General features: G+C 39.4%; 2 protein-coding genes across 6 annotated transcripts in view; one reads left to right on the top strand and one right to left on the bottom strand.

Moving 5' to 3' along the window:
- Positions 1-22,175, bottom strand: part of LOC307004308 (uncharacterized protein) — a gene marked incomplete at its 3' end in the record, with an annotated part of 64,009 nt that overhangs the window by 15,198 nt on the left and 26,636 nt on the right. The window contains exons 1-4 of one of the 5 annotated variants that reach the window (XM_079623432.1): positions 21,832-21,951; positions 18,951-19,041; positions 18,755-18,870; positions 8,220-9,010 (exon numbers count right to left, since the gene is read on the bottom strand). In XM_079623432.1, coding sequence (XP_079479558.1) covers positions 8,220-9,010; positions 18,755-18,764 — 801 coding nt within the window. In that variant the 5' untranslated portion in view covers positions 18,765-18,870; positions 18,951-19,041; positions 21,832-21,951. Of the gene's footprint in view, positions 1-7,154; positions 9,011-9,748; positions 9,953-18,754; positions 18,871-18,950; positions 19,072-20,916; positions 21,016-21,831; positions 21,952-22,175 lie in introns of those variants that run through there. The other 4 variants (XM_079623431.1, XR_013799006.1, XM_079623430.1 and 1 more) reach the window with 4 other exon arrangements.
- On the top strand, positions 18,743-19,227 carry LOC307004309 (uncharacterized protein; the record flags this gene model as incomplete). Its single annotated transcript, XM_079623433.1, has 2 exons — positions 18,743-18,862; positions 18,953-19,227. Exons 1-2 carry the CDS (start codon positions 18,763-18,765, stop codon positions 19,225-19,227), a joined length of 375 nt encoding a protein of 124 aa, XP_079479559.1. The 5' UTR covers positions 18,743-18,762.

Here is a 22,175-nt window from a genome sequence, read left to right as displayed (position 1 = left end):
GGAGGTGGAAAAAGGACAAGCTGCATGTGTCCCTGGGTATTCTGAGAGACTGTCTCTCTGACTATCAAATTGCTGTTAAAGATGCCAAATGTAAATACCTCTCAAATGTTATTTCCAATAGCTGTAATCGGCCCCAAGTTTTGTTTAGTACAATTCAGTCTGTTACAAATCCATCTGTTAACGTGCTTGAAAATGTATCTCAATCAACCTGTGACGAGTTTCTCCATTACTTTGTAGACAAAGTGGCCTCAGTTAGACAGAGTGTAAACAGCAGTATAGCTGTTGGTTCATACGTGCACCTACTACCTCCCTCTCCTCCTGCTGTTTTTGATGTGTTTGAGCCAGTGTCACTCTTTCAGCTCTCCAAAGTTGTCCAGAAGCTGAGATCTACCAACTGTTCCCTGGACATTGTTCCATCTAGAGTGCTTAAACAGGTTTTTGACACAGTAGGACCATGTCTTCTCTCTTTTTTCAACGCTAGCCTTAGCTCAGGGTCTGTCCCAACTGTTTTTAAGCAGGCTGTGGTCAGGCCACTAATCAAAAAACCTAATCTTGATTCATCAGTTCTCTCAAATTTCAGACCAGTGTCCCATCTGCCTTTTCTCTCTAAAGTTCTGGAAAAGCTCGTCTTCATACAACTCCAATCATTCTTAGATCAAAACCACATTTTTGAAAAATTTCAATCCGGTTTCAGGGCACGCCACAGCACAGAATCTGCACTGTTAAAAGTGCAGAACGACATCTTGCTATCCTTGGACGCCAAAAAACCTGTGCTGTTGGTAATGCTGGACCTTACTGCAGCATTTGATACGGTGGACCATTCTATCCTCCTGACCCGTCTGGCCCAGCAGGTGGGCCTTCAAGGACCAGTGCTGCAGTGGTTCAAGTCATACCTAGCAGATAGAACTTTTTCTGTGATGATCAATGATCTCTCTTCTTCTCCAGCCCCATTTTCCTCTGGTGTGCCACAGGGTTCCATCCTTGGCCCTGCTCTATTTTCCTTGTACATGCTCCCCTTAGGTTCTGTGATATCCCGGTATAATGTCTCTTTCCATCTGTATGCAGACGATGTACAAATCTATCTGCCAGTTGCCCAGAACTCCCCAGACATACTGTCCATCCAGACATGTCTGCATGACATTAAACATTGGCTGTCACAGAATTTGCTCTGTCTAAATGACTCAAAGACTGAATTTATCCTATTTGATACCTCTAGTTCAACAAAGGCAGCTCCCGATCTTGCACCTCTGACCACCCACCTCAGTTTTGTAGTCAGGAATCTTGGAGTGATTTTGGACAGTAGTCTGAAGCTCGATAAACAGGTAGACTCTGTGATCAGGGCAAGTTTCTTCCAGCTTCGTCGGTTGGCCAAAGTCAAACCATTTCTCAGCTGTAGTGACCTTGAGAAAACAATCCACGCTTTTATTAGTTCACGCTTGGACTACTGCAATGCCCTCTACATCGGGTTAAATCAGGCCTCTCTGCACCGTCTACAGCTTGTCCAGAATGCAGCGGCCCGGCTTCTTACCAACACCAGTAAACATGACCACATCACTTCTGTCCTGCACTCTCTCCACTGGCTCCCGGTCGAGTTCAGAATCCAGTTTAAGATCTTACTGTTCGTTTTCTGCTCCATCCATGGCCTTGCACCTCTTTATTTGTGTAACATCCTGACCCTCCACCAGCCCAGCAGAGCCCTGCGCTCCTCTGAACAACATCTGCTGGTGGTCCCACGGTCCAGGTGCAAAAAGTGGGGTGATCGTGCCTTTGCGGTAGCGGGGCCAAAACTCTGGAACGCTCTGCCCCTGGAATTACGCTCCATCATGGGCTTGCCCTTGTTCAAGACCAGGCTGAAGCACCATCTCTTTAAATTGGCCTTTGACACCTGATGGACGACTGATTAGCATAATGATTTTATAGATGTTCTGTATTTTATTTTATTGTATTTGTTTTTTCTTTTTTTTTGTCTGTACTTTTTGTCTCTGTCCAGCGCTTTGATCAACTTTGGTTGTTGTAAAGCGCTTTATAAATAAAAATTGATTGATTGATTGATTGATTTGAAGGGGCGGAGCTACATAAGGTCTGTTAATGTAATCATGTTTTGGCATTTTTTGAAAGTTTAAATCACGCCAGCAGAAAGTTTGTTGTAGTCTAACGTTAGCCTACGAAGATGAGTTTCGATCTAAACATGGCTTTCCAAAAAGGAAAGGAATTGTAAGTATACTTTATACATTGTGTATAACTTATTACCAGTGTTGGTCAAGTTACTTAAAAAAAGTAATTAGTTATAGTTACTAGTTACTTCTCACAAAAAGTTAGTAACTGAGTTATATCATTACAAAAGTAACTAATTACCAGGCAAAGTAACTATTGAAAAAAAAACTTAAAAAAAGAAAGAAAAATTTAAATATGTGAAATATCTTGGATACCCCCAATATTAAATATGTTAAATGAATGAAATAAACACTAGAACAAATTATTATTATAAAACATTGATGGTTTAGAACTTTTAATATTTATTGCACAGACCACAACTGGCCAACAAATCCAAAAATAAATTACCGGTATGCTTCTTAAGAAATGTACCAAAAATAACTAATAAAAAATATACATACACATACACTCTTTGTAGTGCAAATTAAAATGATAAAACTTACAACTGGTAGACATACTAGCCTACTTGAAGTATTTTCTTCCTCACAAATGTAAACAGTTTAACTAAAAGTCTTCTCAATATAATATTGAACAATGTACCAACATAAATAATAATTTATTTATTTGTATAACCTACAGAGAACGTCATCATCAGAGGTTATTTAAGCCAAATTCTAGTCGTGTTTGCCGCACGTGTTCACAACCGGTCAAACAAAGATGTTTTCTTTGAACGTTCCCTTCAGGTTATTTTTGGAGTTTTATTTTATAACCATGTAAACTAATTAAAACGTTGCAGATGATAAACTATATTATGCTCGGACATAGGCCTACTCGGTCTCTCTCGCGAACTGTCCAGCGCGCTCTCGGACGGACACACTCGGTCTCTCTCGCGAACTGTCCAGCGCGCTCTCGGACGGATCACACTCGGTCTCTCTCGCGAACTGTCCAGCGCGCTCTCGGACGGACACACTCGGTCTCTCTCGCGAACTGTCGAGCGCGCTCTCGGACGGATCACACTCGGTCTCTCTCGCACGCTGACGACGTTCGCTTCGCTTTTGTCCAGTCCGGCGCCTCGAAACACACACACACACCAGAGAAAAGAGTTTGCAGTTCCTATGGCGGAGAAAAGAGCCCGATCGGATGAAAACCGCTTCAGTGAACTCAATTATAGTAACGGCGCATTTTATTGTCAGTAACGGTAACTGCGTTATTATGGAGGAAACAGTAATTAGTTAGATTACTTGTTACTGAAAAAAATAACGCCGTTAGTAACGCCGTTTATTTATAACGCCGTTATTCCCATCACTGCTTATTACAGCCTAAACCGTTTTTGTGGGAAGCAAGTATTAATTTAATGTGTCGTCGTTATAACAGCTGAGATTCGGTTTCAGAGATTAACGTTAACGGATGCGTTTCAAGCTGTTTCCACTGAACTCTATTGGTAAAAACTGTCACTGGGACGGTAAACTTTAAAATTGTTCTAATATGTAGGCCTACCATTTAGGTACCAACATGTACCTTTTGAGGTATAAACTCTTTAGGTACAACGGTGTAGGCCTAACCGTTACCCTTTTTAAAGTGAACCACACTTGTGTTTTGTAGCTAACATTAGGTTACCTTTTTTTCTGAGAGCGTTAACGTTATCATTGTAAAAAAAAAACTTTAGCAATTATCATTCAAAAAATGTGAAAACCATCAAATGCCTATATACAGTTTAAAGTAAGACTATCAATAATGACTAAAAACAGTTTAAAGCAGAACAAAAAACGTGTATTGTAGCTATATCCTTTCAGATGATGCACAATGTGTATCAAAATGCACCGATGTGTAACGTCTGTCAGACTGTTTGAAGTCTGCCCGGATGAAGAATAGGAAAGACAGTGCAAACGGACTGGTAGTTCAACGAGTCTTTTATAGATGTCCTCTCAGTTAAGCACACTCTTCACATACATGTCAAAGAGCGAATGTTAGCTAACAAGGAAAAGAAAACACTCTGAAACACGCTACAAATCAAAGTGGAAGTAACAGTTAAACACAGTAAAATAAAATAGCACAGCAGTCAGCAAGCGGTCATCTTCCTCTTTGCGCGAGCATTCTCACTCTTACTCTCACTGTGCGTGCGCGCTCACATAAGAACAGCGCGCATACAATAACGTAAGCCATAGAAGTCATCTTAAACAAAGGCATATCAACATTTATGTCATGAACACTACTTATTAACACTTGGTGGCCGTTATAGATGCTACATTTTCTAAATGTCAAAATCATTTGTTAACAAACAAGTATTCATTACTTGTATGAGCTCATTGTTTCTGCATTAAATTATTACATTGTTTAAATTAGGCTAATACATATTTCGCTGACTGATTTAGTACATTTCTGGAATGCATAACTTAGACAGTTACCTCTGTTAACAGATCACTCTAATTGTAATGTGGCATTTTCTGCTTTAAAACGATGTGTATTGTGAAAAGCACTATACAAATAAATGTGAATTGAATTTAATACTATCCCCTTATTAAGCCAAAAAACACTGAAAAGTAAGTGTTAAGCCCTCCGAGTGAATTGGGTGTACTCAGAGATTGATCATATTTTCAGATATAGGAAGGATTTGGGTGTGGATCTGGCAGATGAGAGATGCCACAATCGCAATGCGGCTTTCAGATGTACATGAGGACGCTGAGAGTGAGACCAGGGCACTGGATGCTCTGGAAAAGGTGGTAGTATAAAACCTATATATATATATATATATATATATTCACATTTTGGCTGTTCCAGTTTAAATGAGTGTAAAGTGCTCTATCTTGTGTGTGCTGTTGTCAGGAGTTGAATATGAGGGAAGAACGTCTAAAAGAAAGAGAGAAGGTAGAAATAGAAGAGAAAAAAGAAAGAGAGCAAAGGCGGCGCATGATGAGATGTTGCAAGTAAGGCAACATTCTGAAACAACTCCATAGATAATGAATGGATAATGTGTAAACGGACTCAGTAACCCCCTTTTTGTCTTTCTCTCCAGGAAAACGAGGCCATTGACCGTGACTTACAAGCAGCAGCGTCTGCAGAAGCACAGACTCGTATTAATAAGCAAAAAATAAGAAAGCTACAAGCAGAATATGATGCCCTCATGGAGAAGAAAAAAGAATGGGAGAGAAGAGAGGCAAAAAGGTAGTCATGGTTATCATACTAATAATAGGCTAATAGTCCCACCTTACAATTAGAAGAGCCAATCACATCGCAAGTTTGGCTTGGTCTTATTTGATGTGCGGTTCAATTTTAAGTTTTCTGAACGATTAAGCAGAAAATATCTGCATAAAGTTATTGATTTATATATTTTTTTATGTTTAAAGACAAGGTGCATTTCTTGGAATTGTACATTATCCCCGTTTTTATATCTAAAGTACTCTATACTAATGTTCCCATCTTTCTCTCTCTTTCCCCCTTATTTAATGCCATTTGAACTGAAGAACACTTTAAAAAGTAAACATCAGGCAGTGCAGTCTTTGCAGAAGGAAATGCGAGAAGAGATGGCAGTGATGAGGGAAGCACCAGAGCACAAATCAATAGAGGAATATAAGCAATTTGAACTTGAATACCAGCAGTCACAAAACCAACTGGTTCAGCAAAGGGCATTGCTTACGAGCTTATGTGCCGAAACAGAAAAATTGGTAAGCACACACAAACACACACATACATTTATACACAAAAACACACACTGATGTCACTGTGGTACATATGTCTTCTGTACAGTTCTGTCTCATAAGATTACAGACTATTCATGTGTTCTACAGAAACTACAACGTGACGAAAGGTAAGCCGGGGAGCTCCAGGATTCTCAGATGGCGGCCGGGATACAGAACATATTTAAACAGGCTCACAGGTCGTCATGAGAGTGTGTCCAATATTACAGACCCCATCCAGCAGTTGGACATGGTAAATAATGCTCAAATACTTCTGGCAATCTTGAAGGAATCTGTATTTGTTGTTGATATGATTTGATTTGATTTGATATGATATGATCATTAAATGAAAATGAGGTACAGTAAAGATTTAAAGATGTCTTTGGTCAATCATTTTCTTTTCTTTTGTAATTTTCCCAACCAGATTGGGGGCTTTCCTCGGCTTTCATCGGCAGCTGCCTTTCAGCATTCTGACAATGCGAGTCGAACCAAGACGAAGGTAGTATAACTTTATGTAGGCCTACACGTTTAGGAACAGATATTGGGTTTTGCCCAAACTCAAGCAACATAGAAGTAACGTAAAAGTAACGAGTAACGTAAAAAGTTACTTTGCAAAAGGGGTAACTAAGTAAAGTAACGGATTACTATTTTAAGAAGTAACGAGTAACGAGCAAACACTGTCTACGCGTATGTTAAAATCTCCAACAATTATTGCCTTATCGACATTGACCAATAGATCTGAGAGAAAATCTGCAAACTCTTTTAGGAAATCAGCGTAAGGCCCTGGTGGTCTTTATACAGTAGCCAAGGCTAGAGATAATAGGGATTTCTTTCTTACATCTAGGAGCGTAACATTTAGCACAAGTACTTCAAACGAATTAAACCTGTGACCTGTTTTCTGAGTAACATTAAGAATATCTCTATAGATTGTTGCAACACCGCCGCCACGACCAATCATGCACGGGGCTCATGCTTATAACCGTATCCTGGTGGAGTGGACTCATTAAGACCGAAATAATCATTCGATTTAAGCCAGGTTTCAGTAAGGCAGAGTACATCGAAGCTGTTATCAGTGACCATTTCATTTACAATAACCGCCTTAGGTGTAAGCGATCTAATGTTTAGAAGACCTAGCTTTAGACATTGTTTTTGTTCACTAATATTTTCTGGTTTAATCACAATTAGATTTTTCTTAGATCCTGCAGTAGATTTTTTGTTTGGCCTCACTAAACGAGGAATAGACACAGTTTCTATATAGTGTTCTACACTGGTACTTATATCAATTAATTTGGGACAGCAAAGAATGTGATTTGGACTTTGACTTACTAGTCATATGGTGTGTAACGTCTTGGAGATGTTGTCCGACAGAACAGCCGCTCCGATTCTGCTGGGGTGCAGGCCATCAGCACGGTAGAGCCTAGGTCGCTCCCAAAACAGATTCCAATTATTTACAAAGAGCAGTCTCTGTTCATTACACCATGACATTAACCCTCTGGGGACGAATTGGGCGGTACCGCCCAAAATGGCATACTTTTACAAATGTGCAATTATCTTCAAAACTATTAATGATAGAGAGGTGCGGTCTTTTTTGCCGTCTTCCTCAGATTCCGCTGAAAACAGTGATATCCCGTTTGTATTACACACACACTTCGCTGTTGCGCAATACCACTGCATAAAAAGGCCAATGAAATCAATGTTGTTAGGCAAACTCCACCAATGGAAAAATTGCCGCTGGGAGGATTTTTTTTTTACCCAATCAGAGGAAGCTTACCATGACGTATTCTAGCCAATCAGAGGACTCTGTAGCCTTCAACATGTACAAACAAACAGCGTCATGTGGACGGAGAATGAGACAGATAGCGAACGGAGCGGAGTATTACAGAGCGCACAGAGATCTATATAAGAGAGAGACAGAATAACTTAAATAGCATTATTATTGTATTGTTTTAGCACTTTTATGATGGCAAGCAGTACAAGAACAAGCTCTGGAACAATTACTGCAAAGTAAATCTGCCAGGTTGTGAGTGTGTCTGTTCTTCAGAGCAAGCAGTTCTCATTTAGTTCGAAGCAGACAGCTTTTTCACGCCTGGGACTGTTTGTAAAAAAAGTTCCTTATTTCATTGTTCTTACACATTTGATTGAACAATTACAAATGTCTGTCAAGCAAAGGGTTTGACAAATATTTTTTTGGTTCAAAAACTGTTCACTATTGTTGTGTGAGGTGTGTTTTTCAGTAATAAATGACAAAAATCTAATTTTCGTTTTTGAAATTCTCTCGATTATTGTACATTTTTCACTCATACTTCCTTTATAAACACATTACATGCATGCTTATGTTAGCTTAGGGTCTTCTGAATCCATAGATACCAAACACATGGTGTTCCATCTCCATTACATATGGTTTATAAGCCCAAAAGTAAAAATAGAGAAAACGGACCAAAAAGGGCTTAGTCCCCAGAGGGTTAACCATTCATTTAGTGCAAACAATCTACTGAACCTTTCTTGTCCTTGTCGGTACGTGGGAAGCGGTCCAGACACGACGATCTTTGCTTCAGGCGATGTTCTGCGTACCGTCTCGATCAGGCTCCTGTAGTCCCTCTTTAGAACCTCCGTCTGCCGCAGCCTGATGTCGTTCACCCCCGCGTGCAGCACGACAGCTCCGACGAGCTCGTCACCGTTCAGGATCTCGGGGACCTGCGCAGCGACATCGAGAACACGAGCGCCAGGAAAGCAGTGAGTGCGCACCATACCTTTACCTGAGGTAGCGCGGACATGCCGGACCATGGAACTGCCGATGATCACAGCGTCGTCGCGTTCCGTCTCGCGAAGAGGGGAGAAGCGGTTCCGGGTGGAGATCTCGAAGACCGGGAGGGGCGGAGAGGTCCTTGCTCTGGTCCTGGCTCGCGTCTTCCGTTGTGGAATCATCCAGGGTCCATGGTGCTGTGTCGGTGCCGGGGTGAATGAGGGCAGGGATGCTCGGGTCCTGTGCAGAGAAATACACGGAGTAGAGGAGGCCGGAGTCGAAAAGTTACTAACCACTGACTTGTGAGCATCGGCGCGTGATGCTTCAAGCGCTGATCGTCGGTCTCGCAGCTCGGCCTGCCTCCCCAGCAGATAACGGATCTGCTTCTCCACGGACTCCAGCTCCAACCGCACCGCATGCAGCTCAAACGTGTCCTCACCTGCACTCAGAGGTAGACACACATCCGATATATTCGCCATTATGACAGATGAACAATAAATTAGCAGTGATGCTACCAATATCACTACTAATTTAGGACTGAAATCATGGATAGAACCCGTATCCTTTCAGTGATTCGAGTGTAAATAAGACGGTCGATAGGCGAGACCACGCGTGCAAATGCTAGCGGGCTAACGTTAGAGATAGTAACGGAAGTTCGGAAAGTTGGATATAACCAGCGATATCAAAGCAATCCGATTGTTTTTTATAGAGAGTAGTATCGGAGATATGTTCACACGCTGGAAAAATAGAAAATGCTCATTTCTAAATCATTAAAAAGTAATGAACACTGTTGCTCAACATAACTCTGAGAAGTTAGTCTATGTTAAGCGCTGTCGCGTTTCCATTACAGATTCGCGCAAAACTGTTTTTTTTTTTTCTAAATATCGATAAACAACTATTAAGAAATGACGCCGTTTCCATTAACCGATGTTATGCGACTAAAACGTCATTTTTTTCCTCTCGCGCGCGATCAGTCATTCCAAAAATCATGGCAACGGACGTTGGTAGGTTTATATATATCACAGCCACCAGACTAGACATTATATTATTATTATCTCCAGGTTCAGGTTGGTTTTTGTCCACCTAAGTGTGTGTGTGTGTGTGTGTGTGTCCGTGTGTGTGTGTCCGTGTTTGTGTGTGTCCGTGTGTGTGTCCGTGTCCGTGTGTGTCCACCTACCTCCAGGTCCAGTTTGGTGTGTGTGTGAGTCTTTTTGAATGTTGGAGTGTGTGAGCCTGTGTTTGAGTGTGTCAGTGAGTTTGAGTGTGTGTGTGTCCATCTCCAGGTTTGTGTGTGTGAGCAAAATTTGCAACAAGTCTGTGGAGCAGTCATAGCATAGAAAGTGTAGCAATGTCTTTAAAGGGATAGTTCACCCAAAAATGAAAATTCTATCATCGTTTACTCACCCTCAAGTTGTTCCAAACCTGTATGAGTTTCTTTGTTCTGCTGAACACAAAGGAAGATATTTGGAAAAATGTTTGTAACCAAACAGATCTCGGTCCCCATTGACTACTATAGTATATATTTTTTCCTACTATGGAAGTCAATGGGGACCGAGATCTGTTTGATTCTGTCATTCTCCCAAATATCTTCCTTTGTGTTCAGCAGAACAAAGAAACTCATACAGGTTTGGAACAACTTGAGGGTGAGTAAACGATGATAGAATTTTCATTTTTGGGTGAACCATCCCTTTAAGGCAAGTGTTGGCAATATATATATATATATTATATATTTAACTTAATCCCTATAATATAACATATAATATATATATATGATATATTTAACTTAATTCTGATGGGAAACACTGCGTACGTACAGTATGTTTTCCAATTTATTCCTGATTCGTCCTCATGTCAAGATATAAGGTATATTTTGCAGGAGTCCACATTTTATTACTAAAATTGTTTGATGTGTTTCACTTGACAGATGCCTTTTTAAGATCAACCCAGACAAGGGATCGAAAGTGGAGAAGACTTCTACCAAAAGGCTGCTGGCGGTCAGTCCGAAGGTTCTTTCCCTGATTACAAAAATAACAGACCATGAATGGAGTAAAAAAAAAAAAAAAAACACTTTTCAGAAGGGAGACTATTGCAATCAAATGTCCCTAGTTCTTTCTCATGCACAGTTCATGTTGTTCTCACTACTGTATTCTTGAGTGTTCTTTAATTGTTGTCAGATAGTACCACTGCGACCCAGATGAATACTGGGTACACATTGTAACCATATTTTAAGTATAGAATTGGTTCACAGTACTGGACAAAGATACTACTTAAAAATGATAGGCTTCAGTACCTTCAGTTAAGTTACTGCAATAACAGTGGAAGCAAGCATTACACTGCACCTAGATTGACTTTTATCTTATCTGAAGTACCAGACAGACTTTTAAATTGTATTGCTTGTTTTTTTGTTTCAAGTGTTTTTATTTCACTGTGAATATTGGCTGAACCTATTGTGAACTGTTCTTGAACTTTCGCCTACAAGCAGCCAATTGTTGGACTGATAGCACTATGTAGCTATGCCGTTAAGCTTTGTAAGCAAGTATGTCGCTAGAGCAGCAACTGTTTTCTATTCTGATCTGTTGGTCAACAGACTAAAATAAATGTTGAACAGTAGTTAGTGTGTTCTGGTTCTTATTGTTAAGCTAAATCATTTGTCATTTAAGTACTGTTATAGCTTGATATTTTTGAAATTGTCCATTACATTTGCAGGTTGAATGTTTATAAATATATGTTTAGTTATCATTATTATAGCATAGTGTTATGATATTTGACAAAATTATCAGCAGATTGTTGGTATAATCAATATTTCTTTGGACATTTAAAACAAAGGTAAATCCATTGTAGTCTTTTTTTAAACTTTAAAGATAAATTAAATATACATGATTTCTATGTAAAATTTAATATAAAAAGTAATAATACTTTATATGCTCTAAAATGAATGGTAGATTGCTCTAATTGTACTCACACATACTTGTTTAATAACAGTATTTGCTTTTCTTTTTAAAGGCGAATCCATTGTTTTTATGGCAAAGTATGCTTATTTGACATTGAAGATTAATTAAATATACATGATCTTTATGTAAAATTACATATAAAGACTCATATTATACTTTAAAAATTCTAAAATGAATGGTAGATTGCTGTAATTGTACTTAAATTCATTGACAGAGTATGCTTTTTTTTCCACATTAAAAATCAATTAAATACATGGGATTTATATGTAAAAACTTATAAAAAAAACTTGATATGATCTAAAATTAAGGGTAGATTGTTGTAAAAAAAGAAAGAAAAAAAAGCTTATCTGTTTTACAAAAGTATTTTTAATTAAAAAAAAAAAGTTAAATCCAATTTTTTTGTGGGTGATATATCACTTTATTACATTAAATATTTATTAAATAAACACAATTTTTACATAATAATATATTACAAAACTCAAATAATAGTGGCACTTTTCTGTATTATAGCAGCGTTTAACTGTATTTATAGGTAATTGTTTTTAAAGGTGTATATGCCTTTTTTAAACATTAAAAATCCCAATAATGACATGAGATTTAATGTAATATTAAAGATACAATCTGTTATTTAATTATGGAAAATTACTGTATTTTAACGAGATTGTTTATTGCTGTTATTTTTTGGCGCCCCAGCTGCCGGAATAATACCGTTTTTTCAAAAAAAAATTTTTTACAGTGTACCTTAGGTCTGTCGTGATAATTACATTATCGACTTATTGTACAATATATGGACATGATAGTCCAGATTTGACACCATTGTTTTCCCCATGTGCAGTTGTCAGTGTCTTCCTCCATCCATGCACTAGAGCCCCAACAGCCTCCATTTCAAAACAGTAAAGCTGTGTTCACACTACAAGTGACTTTGTCGCTGCATGTCGCCAGTGGTTGTGATCAGGTCGCTAGTGGGCATTCCCCCTACCGGTTGCCTAGTAACGTTTATGAATGACATCCAGTGACAGCGAATCAGTTTTCTTGCCGCAAAATACATATCAAAGATGACTTGCGACTCGACTTAGACAACAATGACTCGCGACTTGACTCGGACTTGAGCCCTGTGACTTGGAAAGACGTGACCTACCTTCTAAAATCACAGATTAGAGTTGTAATCACTGTAGTATAGCACTGTATCATTGACGCATGTTTACAGCGCTGATTAGCGCGGCTTTCGCACTTTTGGCACTGAGCCAGAGAGCGCTTGATAGAGTGCATTCAGCAGCGCTTGTCAGTTGTCATTTATTACACGTTCAGGCAGTTTTCAACCAAATAATGTTGTTTTTTGTTTCATTTCAGGCAATTAAATACACAAGTACTAGCAAACTATTTATATTAATTTTTATTTATTTAAATCTGCAGTGTCTAAGTAAGCGGAAATAATACACCTTTCAAATATAATTTTGAGACATTTTTTCCCCCACATCAAATGCACATTTTTATTTTATTAAACAATTGTTTTTGTAGTTTTACAATATCAAAACCGTGGTACAGGCGTCTCATGGCAGCACATACAATCCTCCATCAACTGGTAGTTAAAGTATTGGGTGAAGGGTAATAGCAAAAAAAAAAAAAAAACATGAGTGAAGAAATAAAGACATTTGGTGCTTTTCCACTGCATGGTACGGTTCGACTCGGCACGGAACGGTTCGGTTCGGCTCGCTTCGCTTTTCCACTGCGTGGTACGACTTGACTCGGTACGGCACAGTTCGGTTCGCTTTAGCTCGGTTGCTATTCCACTGCAGTTAGTACCGCTTCAAAGTGGGTGGGACTGATCGTTAATAGTTGTAGGTCCGGTGGTAGCCGTGTGCGGCTAAGAGCTGTGCTACTTCCGCTCCTCGGCAACCAACGAGATGAACGTCTGCACCTCGTCCACTGACCACTATTCAGCCATTTCTTGTTTGATTTTCTTTTTCTTTTTTTGTCAAGTAAATACTCTAAAAACAGGTGCTACCGCGTTGGCTGTTGTCTGGCTATTTAAATCTAGCGGGTTTAGTGTCTCGTGTCGCAAATACAATGACGCTGAAGTGACGATTCTGTCTGACCAATCAGTGATCTGCAGTGTTATCACGTCACATTTAGTATCGGTACGGTACGCTTGGAACCTCAACAGAGGTGGTACCATTTAAAGCGAGCCGTACCGTACCGTACCATGCAGTGGAAATGCGCCATAAGTGAGCCGTACCGTACCATGCAGTGGAAAAGCGCCAATTCAGTATTCATTCTCAAGAAAGTTCCAAAGAGGGGACCAAATACGCCAGAAATCATTAGACCTCCGGCGTAAGTCACAAGTAAGCTTTTCTAAAGGGAGGAAAATAGCCATTTGATTCATCCACATATTAACAGAATGGACATGAGGAGTGGACCACAACAGGAGTATACATTTTCTCGCTAAGTAGGTACAAAGATGTAAAACACATTCTAGATCATGACTGAGGTGTAATTCCGCTTTATAATTCAGGAGATAGATACTCGGGGATCGAGCAAAAGATTTACCAGTAATCCTCTGAACAATTTTATGTATTTCTTTCCAGTACACCTTGATCATGTCACAGCTCCAAAACATATGCATCACTGTGCCAATAATAGACTTATACTTGAAACAAAATTGGGAAACATTAGGAAAAATCCTATGGAGGCGAACCGGTGTTAAATAAGTCCTGTGAATGAACTTAAAGTTTTGCTCGTGATTCAATATTGAAGCCCCTCTAAAAAAGACACCGGTGCAGATCGATTGCCACGCCTCATCACTGAAATTTGTCTCAAGGTCTTTTTCCCATATCAATTTCAAAGGGTGGAAGGAGGAAGACCCGACATTAGATAACATATTATAAAAAACAGAAATCTTCCTTTTGAGGGAAATTGAAGAATATAATTGTTTTTCTACATCAGAAAGATCCAAACGAATTCTATCATCCTTTAAAAGTGATTCCAGAAAATGTCTTAGTTGTAAGAATTTGTAGAAATCATTATTGTGTAAATTAAATTGCTGTTTTAATAACTGAAATGATTTCAGATTACCCTTGTCAAATAACTGGTCAAGCTCCAAAATTCCCCTCAGTCTCCATGATCGAAGACCAATGTTCTGAATAGCAGAGGGTAGATCAGGATTGGATTAAATAGGAGATTTTGAAGATAAAATATAAGGAATATTCAGATACTTCAGAACATCTTTCCAAGCCAGGAGAGTATTTGAGACCGTATAAATATTGGACACTGATTCGATTTTATGTACACTGCAAATAAATGGTAAAGTACATAACAAGTTTGGGAAACATCTCGAAGACTCAATTCCTACCCACCGTGAATCCATTCTATTAAGAAACCAATTGATCATATTCTTGATCTGGGCAGACCAAAATATAACTGGAAGTTAGGGAGTGAGACCCCTCCTAGTTCTCAGGGTTTCAGTAAAGTAGAAAATTTGAGTCTAGGCATTTTCTTATTCCAAATAAATTTTGATATGATATAATTTATTTTTTTAAAGAAAGCAACAGTCAAATAGCAGGGCAAACTTTGAAATAGAAAATTCAATCTGGGAAGAATGTTCATCCTAATTACATTAACCCTGCCCAGAAATAAAATGTTTGACCAGCCGGACAAGTCCTGACTAATTTTGGTAATTAATGGGGTGTAATTAGCTTTATTAAATCACACAAATCGGGTTTAATATGTATTCCCAAATATTGAAAACCAGAGGGAGCTAGGCGAAATGGGGAACCCAAACCAGCTTCAGGGGGAGCATACAAGTACAAGGCCTGGGATTTATTTAGGTTAATTTTATATCCTGAAAATCTGCTATATTCTCCGATAATGGAAAGAATTGCATCAACCGAAGTCTCAGGGTAATTAAAATATAACAACACATCATTGGCATAGAGTGAAATACGATGCTCATCTGAGCCAACTCTAATACCCAGTAAGCTTGTATTTGCCCTCATTATTGCAGCCAGGGGTTCAATGACCAAAGAAAATAAGAGAGGTGAGAAAGGATAACCTTTTATCCAGGTTTTTATCCATTATGCAGTTAAAATTGCCGCCCAAGAACCCCAGATTTCCACAAAACCGGTTAAACTGCAAAACTGTCTGGGATGTAAAACTATATTAATCAATATTTGGGGCATATACATTACCAATAGTGAGATGCACTCCAAAAATATAGCCCGAAACTAATACAAACCTACCCTCAGAGTCAGATTCTACATGATCCAGACTGAATGGGATGTTCTTGTGAATTAAAATGGCTACACCCCTGCTGTTCAATGTGAAAGAAGAGTAATATATCTGACCCAGTCTCTTTTAAGTTTGGAATGTTCAGTATCTGACAAATGGGTTTCCTGCAACAGAGCAATGAATACGTGTTATTTTTTAAGAAATGTAAAAATTTTCTTCCTCTTTATAACATGGCCGATACCCTTCACGTTACAAGCTTGACAATATCATGCATACAGAAAGGACCAAAAACAAAATGTTAAGATGCTGATGGGCTGATAAAAGTAAATCTTGCACATAAGAGACCCCAAATTTGAACAGAACAGTACCACGCATTGAACGCTGATTTACCCCGAATAAACCCAACCCCCCAGGCCCCATTCCCAAACAATAGGGCACAAATAACATCAAAAAGTCACAAAATGAGATGATGAACATAAATAAACCTGTCATCATACTGATGCCACTGAGAAAAATAGCCTCCTCAAGAGTCGCTCCTATATAATCTATAGAATAGAATGCGTGTTTTAGATAACTGACCCCACTGATTTAATAATAAAAGATAAAATAAAAATAATAATAGAGAAAATAATAATAGATTTAAAAAGAAAGAAAGAAAGAAACGGGAAAGAAAAAATGGAACAAACGTATGTCACTAATGCATCTAGAGAAAAAAAGAAACGATCATACGTAACGAATATTAAAAGCAGCGGTGCACAGTGAAGGTCCAAAAAAATAAATAAAATTAAATAAATAAATAGTTTTAGTTAAAAATAAAAATCTAAACAAGTCTGGTGGGTTCAAAAAGAAAGTTAATCCTCCAGGAAATAAGGACTACATTACAGCAGGTCAGAGTTATCTGTCCAGAGAGTCCAGAAAAGCTTTAGCCGAGTTCGGATCATCGAACAAGCGAATCTTCCACATGTGTGAGCACCTGAGCCGGGCAGGGTAGGCGAATCCGCGATATAATTCTCCCTTATATCGTAAGGGAAATCCTCCCTACAGCCTCCGTTAAACGAGTCTCAATAGCCTCGATCCTCTCAGTGAGGGCCGCGAATGAGTTTTGTAGCGTGGAAACTGATCCAGCTATTCCCTCCAGCTGATCAGTTATCCCATCGAGACGAGAGCCGTTGGCTTTTATTTCAGAGAGTATCAGCACCATGTCCGATTGGGCCTCCGTTACATTAGCAATAGCTTCTGTTGGCGACGAGGTGGTCTTCTTTTTGTCCTTTTCTTTTGCCTTCTGCGAACGTGTTAATACGAAAATTCTTTGTCCAAACTGGGGTCAGACATAGTTGACGGTCCGTAAATGAGATAGAGCGATAGATTTGGAGGTAAAAATGCAAATTAAATAAACATAAGAGCGGAGCAGAGAACTCAGGCAGCCATCTCGCTCTGGGTCACGTGACCTTTTCTCAAATGCACATTTTAACTATAAAGTCTTCTCCCTGTTCACCAGCCACTCACTTACTTTCTTTCGGGAGAAATGGATGGATTTACGTTTTGTATCTGACAGGCACGTAGCTCCAAAAAGTTTCACGTGATGCATGATACGTCGCCATGGAAATAGGAATGTTCTACAATTACGGTCGCGTTAACAAAATAATTTAACCAGGGACTCAATATTTTAACTTAATGTGTAGCAAATCACAATTAATTTTCCCAATGAACAGTTACTATTATTTTTAAATTTGTATTGCAAAAAAAGCCTTCCTGAGATAAATTAGTATAGATTTAATTTACTACGTAATTAACACTGAGACACTAATTTGTGCAGAAAGCACTAATGACTTGATTAAGACTTGAAGCTTATAATCAAGGACTTGCAACTTGACTTAGACTTGCCTGTCTTGACCTGGGACATGACTCGAGGCTTGAATGCAAAGACTCGAGACTTACTTGTGACTTGCAAAACAATGACTTGGTCTCACCTCTGGAAAAGACTAAATATAAATTGACTCAGTGGGTCCCCTGATTGCAAAGGAAAAAACATGTTTCCGACAAGCCATTTCCCCCGGTGAGCAGCTGGCAATTTGCTTACGGTGAGTATGCCTTCATAAATGCGTTTACTGAACCCGGTTGATTTTAATATTTTGATCGATTTAGATGCTTTTATATAGCATATCACGTTCAATTCAAATATAATATGTAAAATGTAATATTTAATATATGTAGAATTAACTGCAACTTTGTTTGATTCAACATGTTATAATATATGGTTCTTCTTTGGTTGTACTGTAAATACACACACACACACACACACACACACATATACTGAATAGTGATTCAGTGTTGTACAAACGTATAGATAAATACACACACACACATACAGTGTATATATATATATATATATATATATATACACTGTATGTGTGTGTGTGTATTTATCTATACGTTTGTGTGTGTGTGTATTTACAGCCAAAGAAGAACCGTATATATGTTGAATCTGGATGTGTCGGTTATAAAAAATATACATACATACACATATATAATATTATTATTTTAAACTGGTGTAATTGTTGGAGGTTCATTTGCTTTTCATATAAATTTCTTCTTTAATTCTTAATACATATTTCCACAGGTTCAACAGGGGACGACCGCAGTATTTCCCTCAGCTACCGGGTTGGGCACAGCACTATAGTTGGTATTTTGGCAGAAGTGGGGCTTCATGATGGAGGACTACATGCCTGTTCTACCACAGAAGATTGGCAGGACATTGCAGCAGTCCCACCATCGCTGGAATTTTCCAAGCTGTCTTGGGTCTATTGATGGTAAACATGTAGTGATCCAGGCTGAACAACACTGAATCACTATTCTATAACTACAGACATTATTTTCCTCTTGGCAGTTGTAGATGCCAAATACTGTTTCTGCATCATAGATGTTGGCAGTTATGGGAAGATCAGTGATGGTGGGACTCTGGTAATGGGAATTTGTTAATGCTCTTCGCAGTGGAACCGTTGTCTTACCGGAGGACATGCTGCTGCCGGGAGCAGAGTACCTGGGGCCCCCCTCTCACGTCTTTATGGCAGATGAAGCCTTCCCTCTCCACGGAAACTTAATGCGACCCTTCCAAGGTACCATCCTTCCCAGTAGACACAGAGTATTTAACTACAGGCTTTCACGGGCAAGACTGACAGTTGACAATGCGTTTGGTATACTCACAGCACGTTGGCGAATGGACCGGCGTGTAATTGGTGTCAGCCCTGACAATGCAGAAGCCGGTGTGAAGGCAACCCGGGTTCTGCACAACTTCCTACGGAGGAAAACAAGGATTGTGTGGAACTCATTAACTCTGGCTGTTGAAGGAGAAGGAGAAGCCTCTGCACTGCAGAACATCAGCAGAATGGGGAGCAAGAACGCTTCCCGGGATGCCACGCGTGTGAGGGAGACCCTTGTTGAGTACTTCTGTGCTGAGGTTCCCTGGCAGCCACAGGTGTGACCGGCATGAAAGTCTTTTCAGAACCAAACCAAAGACTCTTTTAAGAGTACCCACATTATAAGAAAAGAGCAATGTTTCCATGCGTTTCTATCGCTTTTTTAAAAATATATATATATATCCTGGCTGCAGTTTTAGATATGCCAATTAAACACATCTCCACTAAATACATAACAGCATAAATTATGAATAATTTTTTTTGTCAATATATATATATATATATATTTTTAAATTGACAAGTTTGTTTTTGCGTAGATGGTCTTCTGTCTGATAATTACAATAGAAACTGATAGCGTGGAGTTGTTATCATCAATATCTGGTGACTTTGTAGAAGAACACCTGTGCTGACTCACGTTGTTGACTGTAACCCTTGGTACATCTTGAAGCGACCAAGTGAAAAACGCTATAGTTACTAGGTCACTACATGCGGCGGATGTGACAAAGCTGGCTGACTTTGAATGCGGAAGAGTGTGAATAAAGCCCATTATGTGCAGTGAAAGGCAGCAAATGCATGAGCAGTTAAAGATGAAGAGGAGATAAAAAGGTATTTTTTAATCGGAGCCAGGAGTGATTGACATGGATGGCTTCAGTGAAATTGATTTTATCCACAATTTCAGGATGTCAATGGCTACTTTCAATTACATCCGTCAGTGCCTCTCCGGATCACTCTTGTGGCAAACCACTCAGCTCAGGCGATCATGAGAAACGCATAAGAGTTGGGTTGTATTGGCTGGCAAAAGGGGCGGGTTACCGCACATTGTCATTGACTTGTTTGGCATTGCAAACTCCTCCATTTACTCGATTGTCCACTAGATTTGCAAGGCCATGTGCCATGTCTTCATGCCTCAATACATCAAGCTGCCTCAAGAAGAGGACCTCCGTGTGATCACAGTGTTTCCTCTAGGATTTTTTCCAGCTGTGTTGGCAGGCCTATTTCCCACAGAGGAGGGGGCCTCGCCCATGGGTGATTCCCATTAAACCTTACCCAAGAATCACGAGTGGGAACACTACACCTGACTCGCATTTACAAGACTAACATATAACCACAGACAATAAATAAGACACTTACAATTTTAGAAATATATATGTCGAATTCACGTGATGATATTTCACGTTGACATACTTTGCCTTTGGTGCATTTTTTAGTTTAGGGTCCGGATGGCAACTGGAAAGAAAGTTTTGTAAAAGTTTAGTTCTTGTTCTTATGGACCTGTACCATCTGCCAGGCAAAAGATTAAACAGGTGATATCCTGGATGTGATGTCCTTGATAATGTTTTTAGCCCTTAATAGATAGTGGGAGCAAGCAATACTTTCGTGGGAGGGTAGTGAGCAGCCACTGATTTTTTGGGCTGTATTTATTATCCTTTGGATGGCTGTCTTATCTGCTGCATTGAAACTAGAATACCACAATGAGATGCTGTACACTAACACGCTTTCGATGGTAGAGTGGTAAAAGGACACCAGCAATTTTCCCTTTAGGTTGTTTTTTCTTAGCACTCTAAGGAAGTGTAACCGTTGCAACCCCATTTTTATTATTTCTGTGGTGTTTGCAGACCAAGAGAGGTCGTTGAATATGTGGACTCCCAGGAACTTAAAGGTGTGGACTCTCTCCACACAGTCCCCATTGACATAAAGAGGGGCTGGTTTCGTGCTGCGCCTCCGGAAGTCAAGAATAAGCTCTTTTGTTTTAGCTGTGTTCAAAGACAAGTTGTTAGCAGAGCACCACACCACTAGTTTCTGGACTTCATCTCTGTAGGCTGATTCATCATCTCCCGAGATGAGTCCAATCACTGTATTGAAGGCCAAAAAAAGGATAATAAATTGCTTTAAAACCATGTTAGTGGGGCAGTAGATTATTTGTCAATACCTGCCCTCTCCTCATCTCCATCACCCTTTCTTTTCCTTTCAGTCTCCTCATCTTGCCCTGTCTCTTCCCCTCCTTAAGCGGAGCTTTTTTAATTTACTGAAGGCTACAAATTGTATTATATTAATTCTCAATATGTATACATTCATTATTAATATTGTGCCTAACATGATGAAAACGGCTTTGTTAATGTGTCTTGTCCCCTCACAATGAAAGTAAACTAATTAATATATTACATAAGTCACGTTACATAGGCCTATTTTCAGTTCAAAATGGCGAAATTAGACAAAAGTTAATTCGTTTGCCTGATTATTTTTGACATTCGTTTAACATTTATGACCTAAAAAACTGTCAAATATGAAAAGTTTAGTTTAGCTACTTGCATCTTATCTCTCACTTGACCATAATCTGAAGCGTCGAGTTGCTCTGCTAAAATTCACGCCCTGAAGCTTCTGTGAACAAAGCCAGCCTACTTTGATTTGATTGGTCATCTCAAATATTCTGACATTGACGAGCAGTGACAGACCAATGAGGCTCAGATGAACACACACACACAGTCCTCTGTTTCTGGCATGCCCTTTGCTCTGCGCCACTGCGTACTGAAGATGAAGAACGCACTGAATCTGATTATAACAAGACGAATTTGTGTAGCATACACTTAAATCACAAATTTTTAGGGCTGAAGCCCCCCTAAAAAGGGCCTAGTGACACCTATGCTGTCGGCTGATGTCGTTTCACTCACCGGAGTTCCAGGCTGGGCCACCCAGCTGACCATGACAACTTCGTTGGTTTGCGACTTTAGCTTCTTTAAATGTTTATTTAAGGCTCTGAACCTATCACTGACACTGCAGCCACATTCTCCATGTGGCCTTGTTTGGCCATTTGTAACGCTACACCTTCAAACACAAATCTGTTGAGACCCCTCAAACTTAGCTTGTATGGAGCGGTCACCCCAAATACTTAATAGGTTTATCACCTCACTATTTCTCCACTGACTGACTTCGCTGCTTTCCTCCATGATGCGATCAAAAAATTAACCGATAGTAGATGCCAGTGCAGTGCAGACTCATGGCGATCAAGAATGAC

Source organism: Phoxinus phoxinus, assembly GCF_949152265.1.
Source record: "Phoxinus phoxinus genome assembly, chromosome: 9".
NCBI lineage: Eukaryota > Metazoa > Chordata > Actinopteri > Cypriniformes > Leuciscidae > Phoxinus > Phoxinus phoxinus.
Note: the sequence above shows the minus strand (reverse complement) of the source record. Positions and strands in the feature narration are given on the sequence as shown.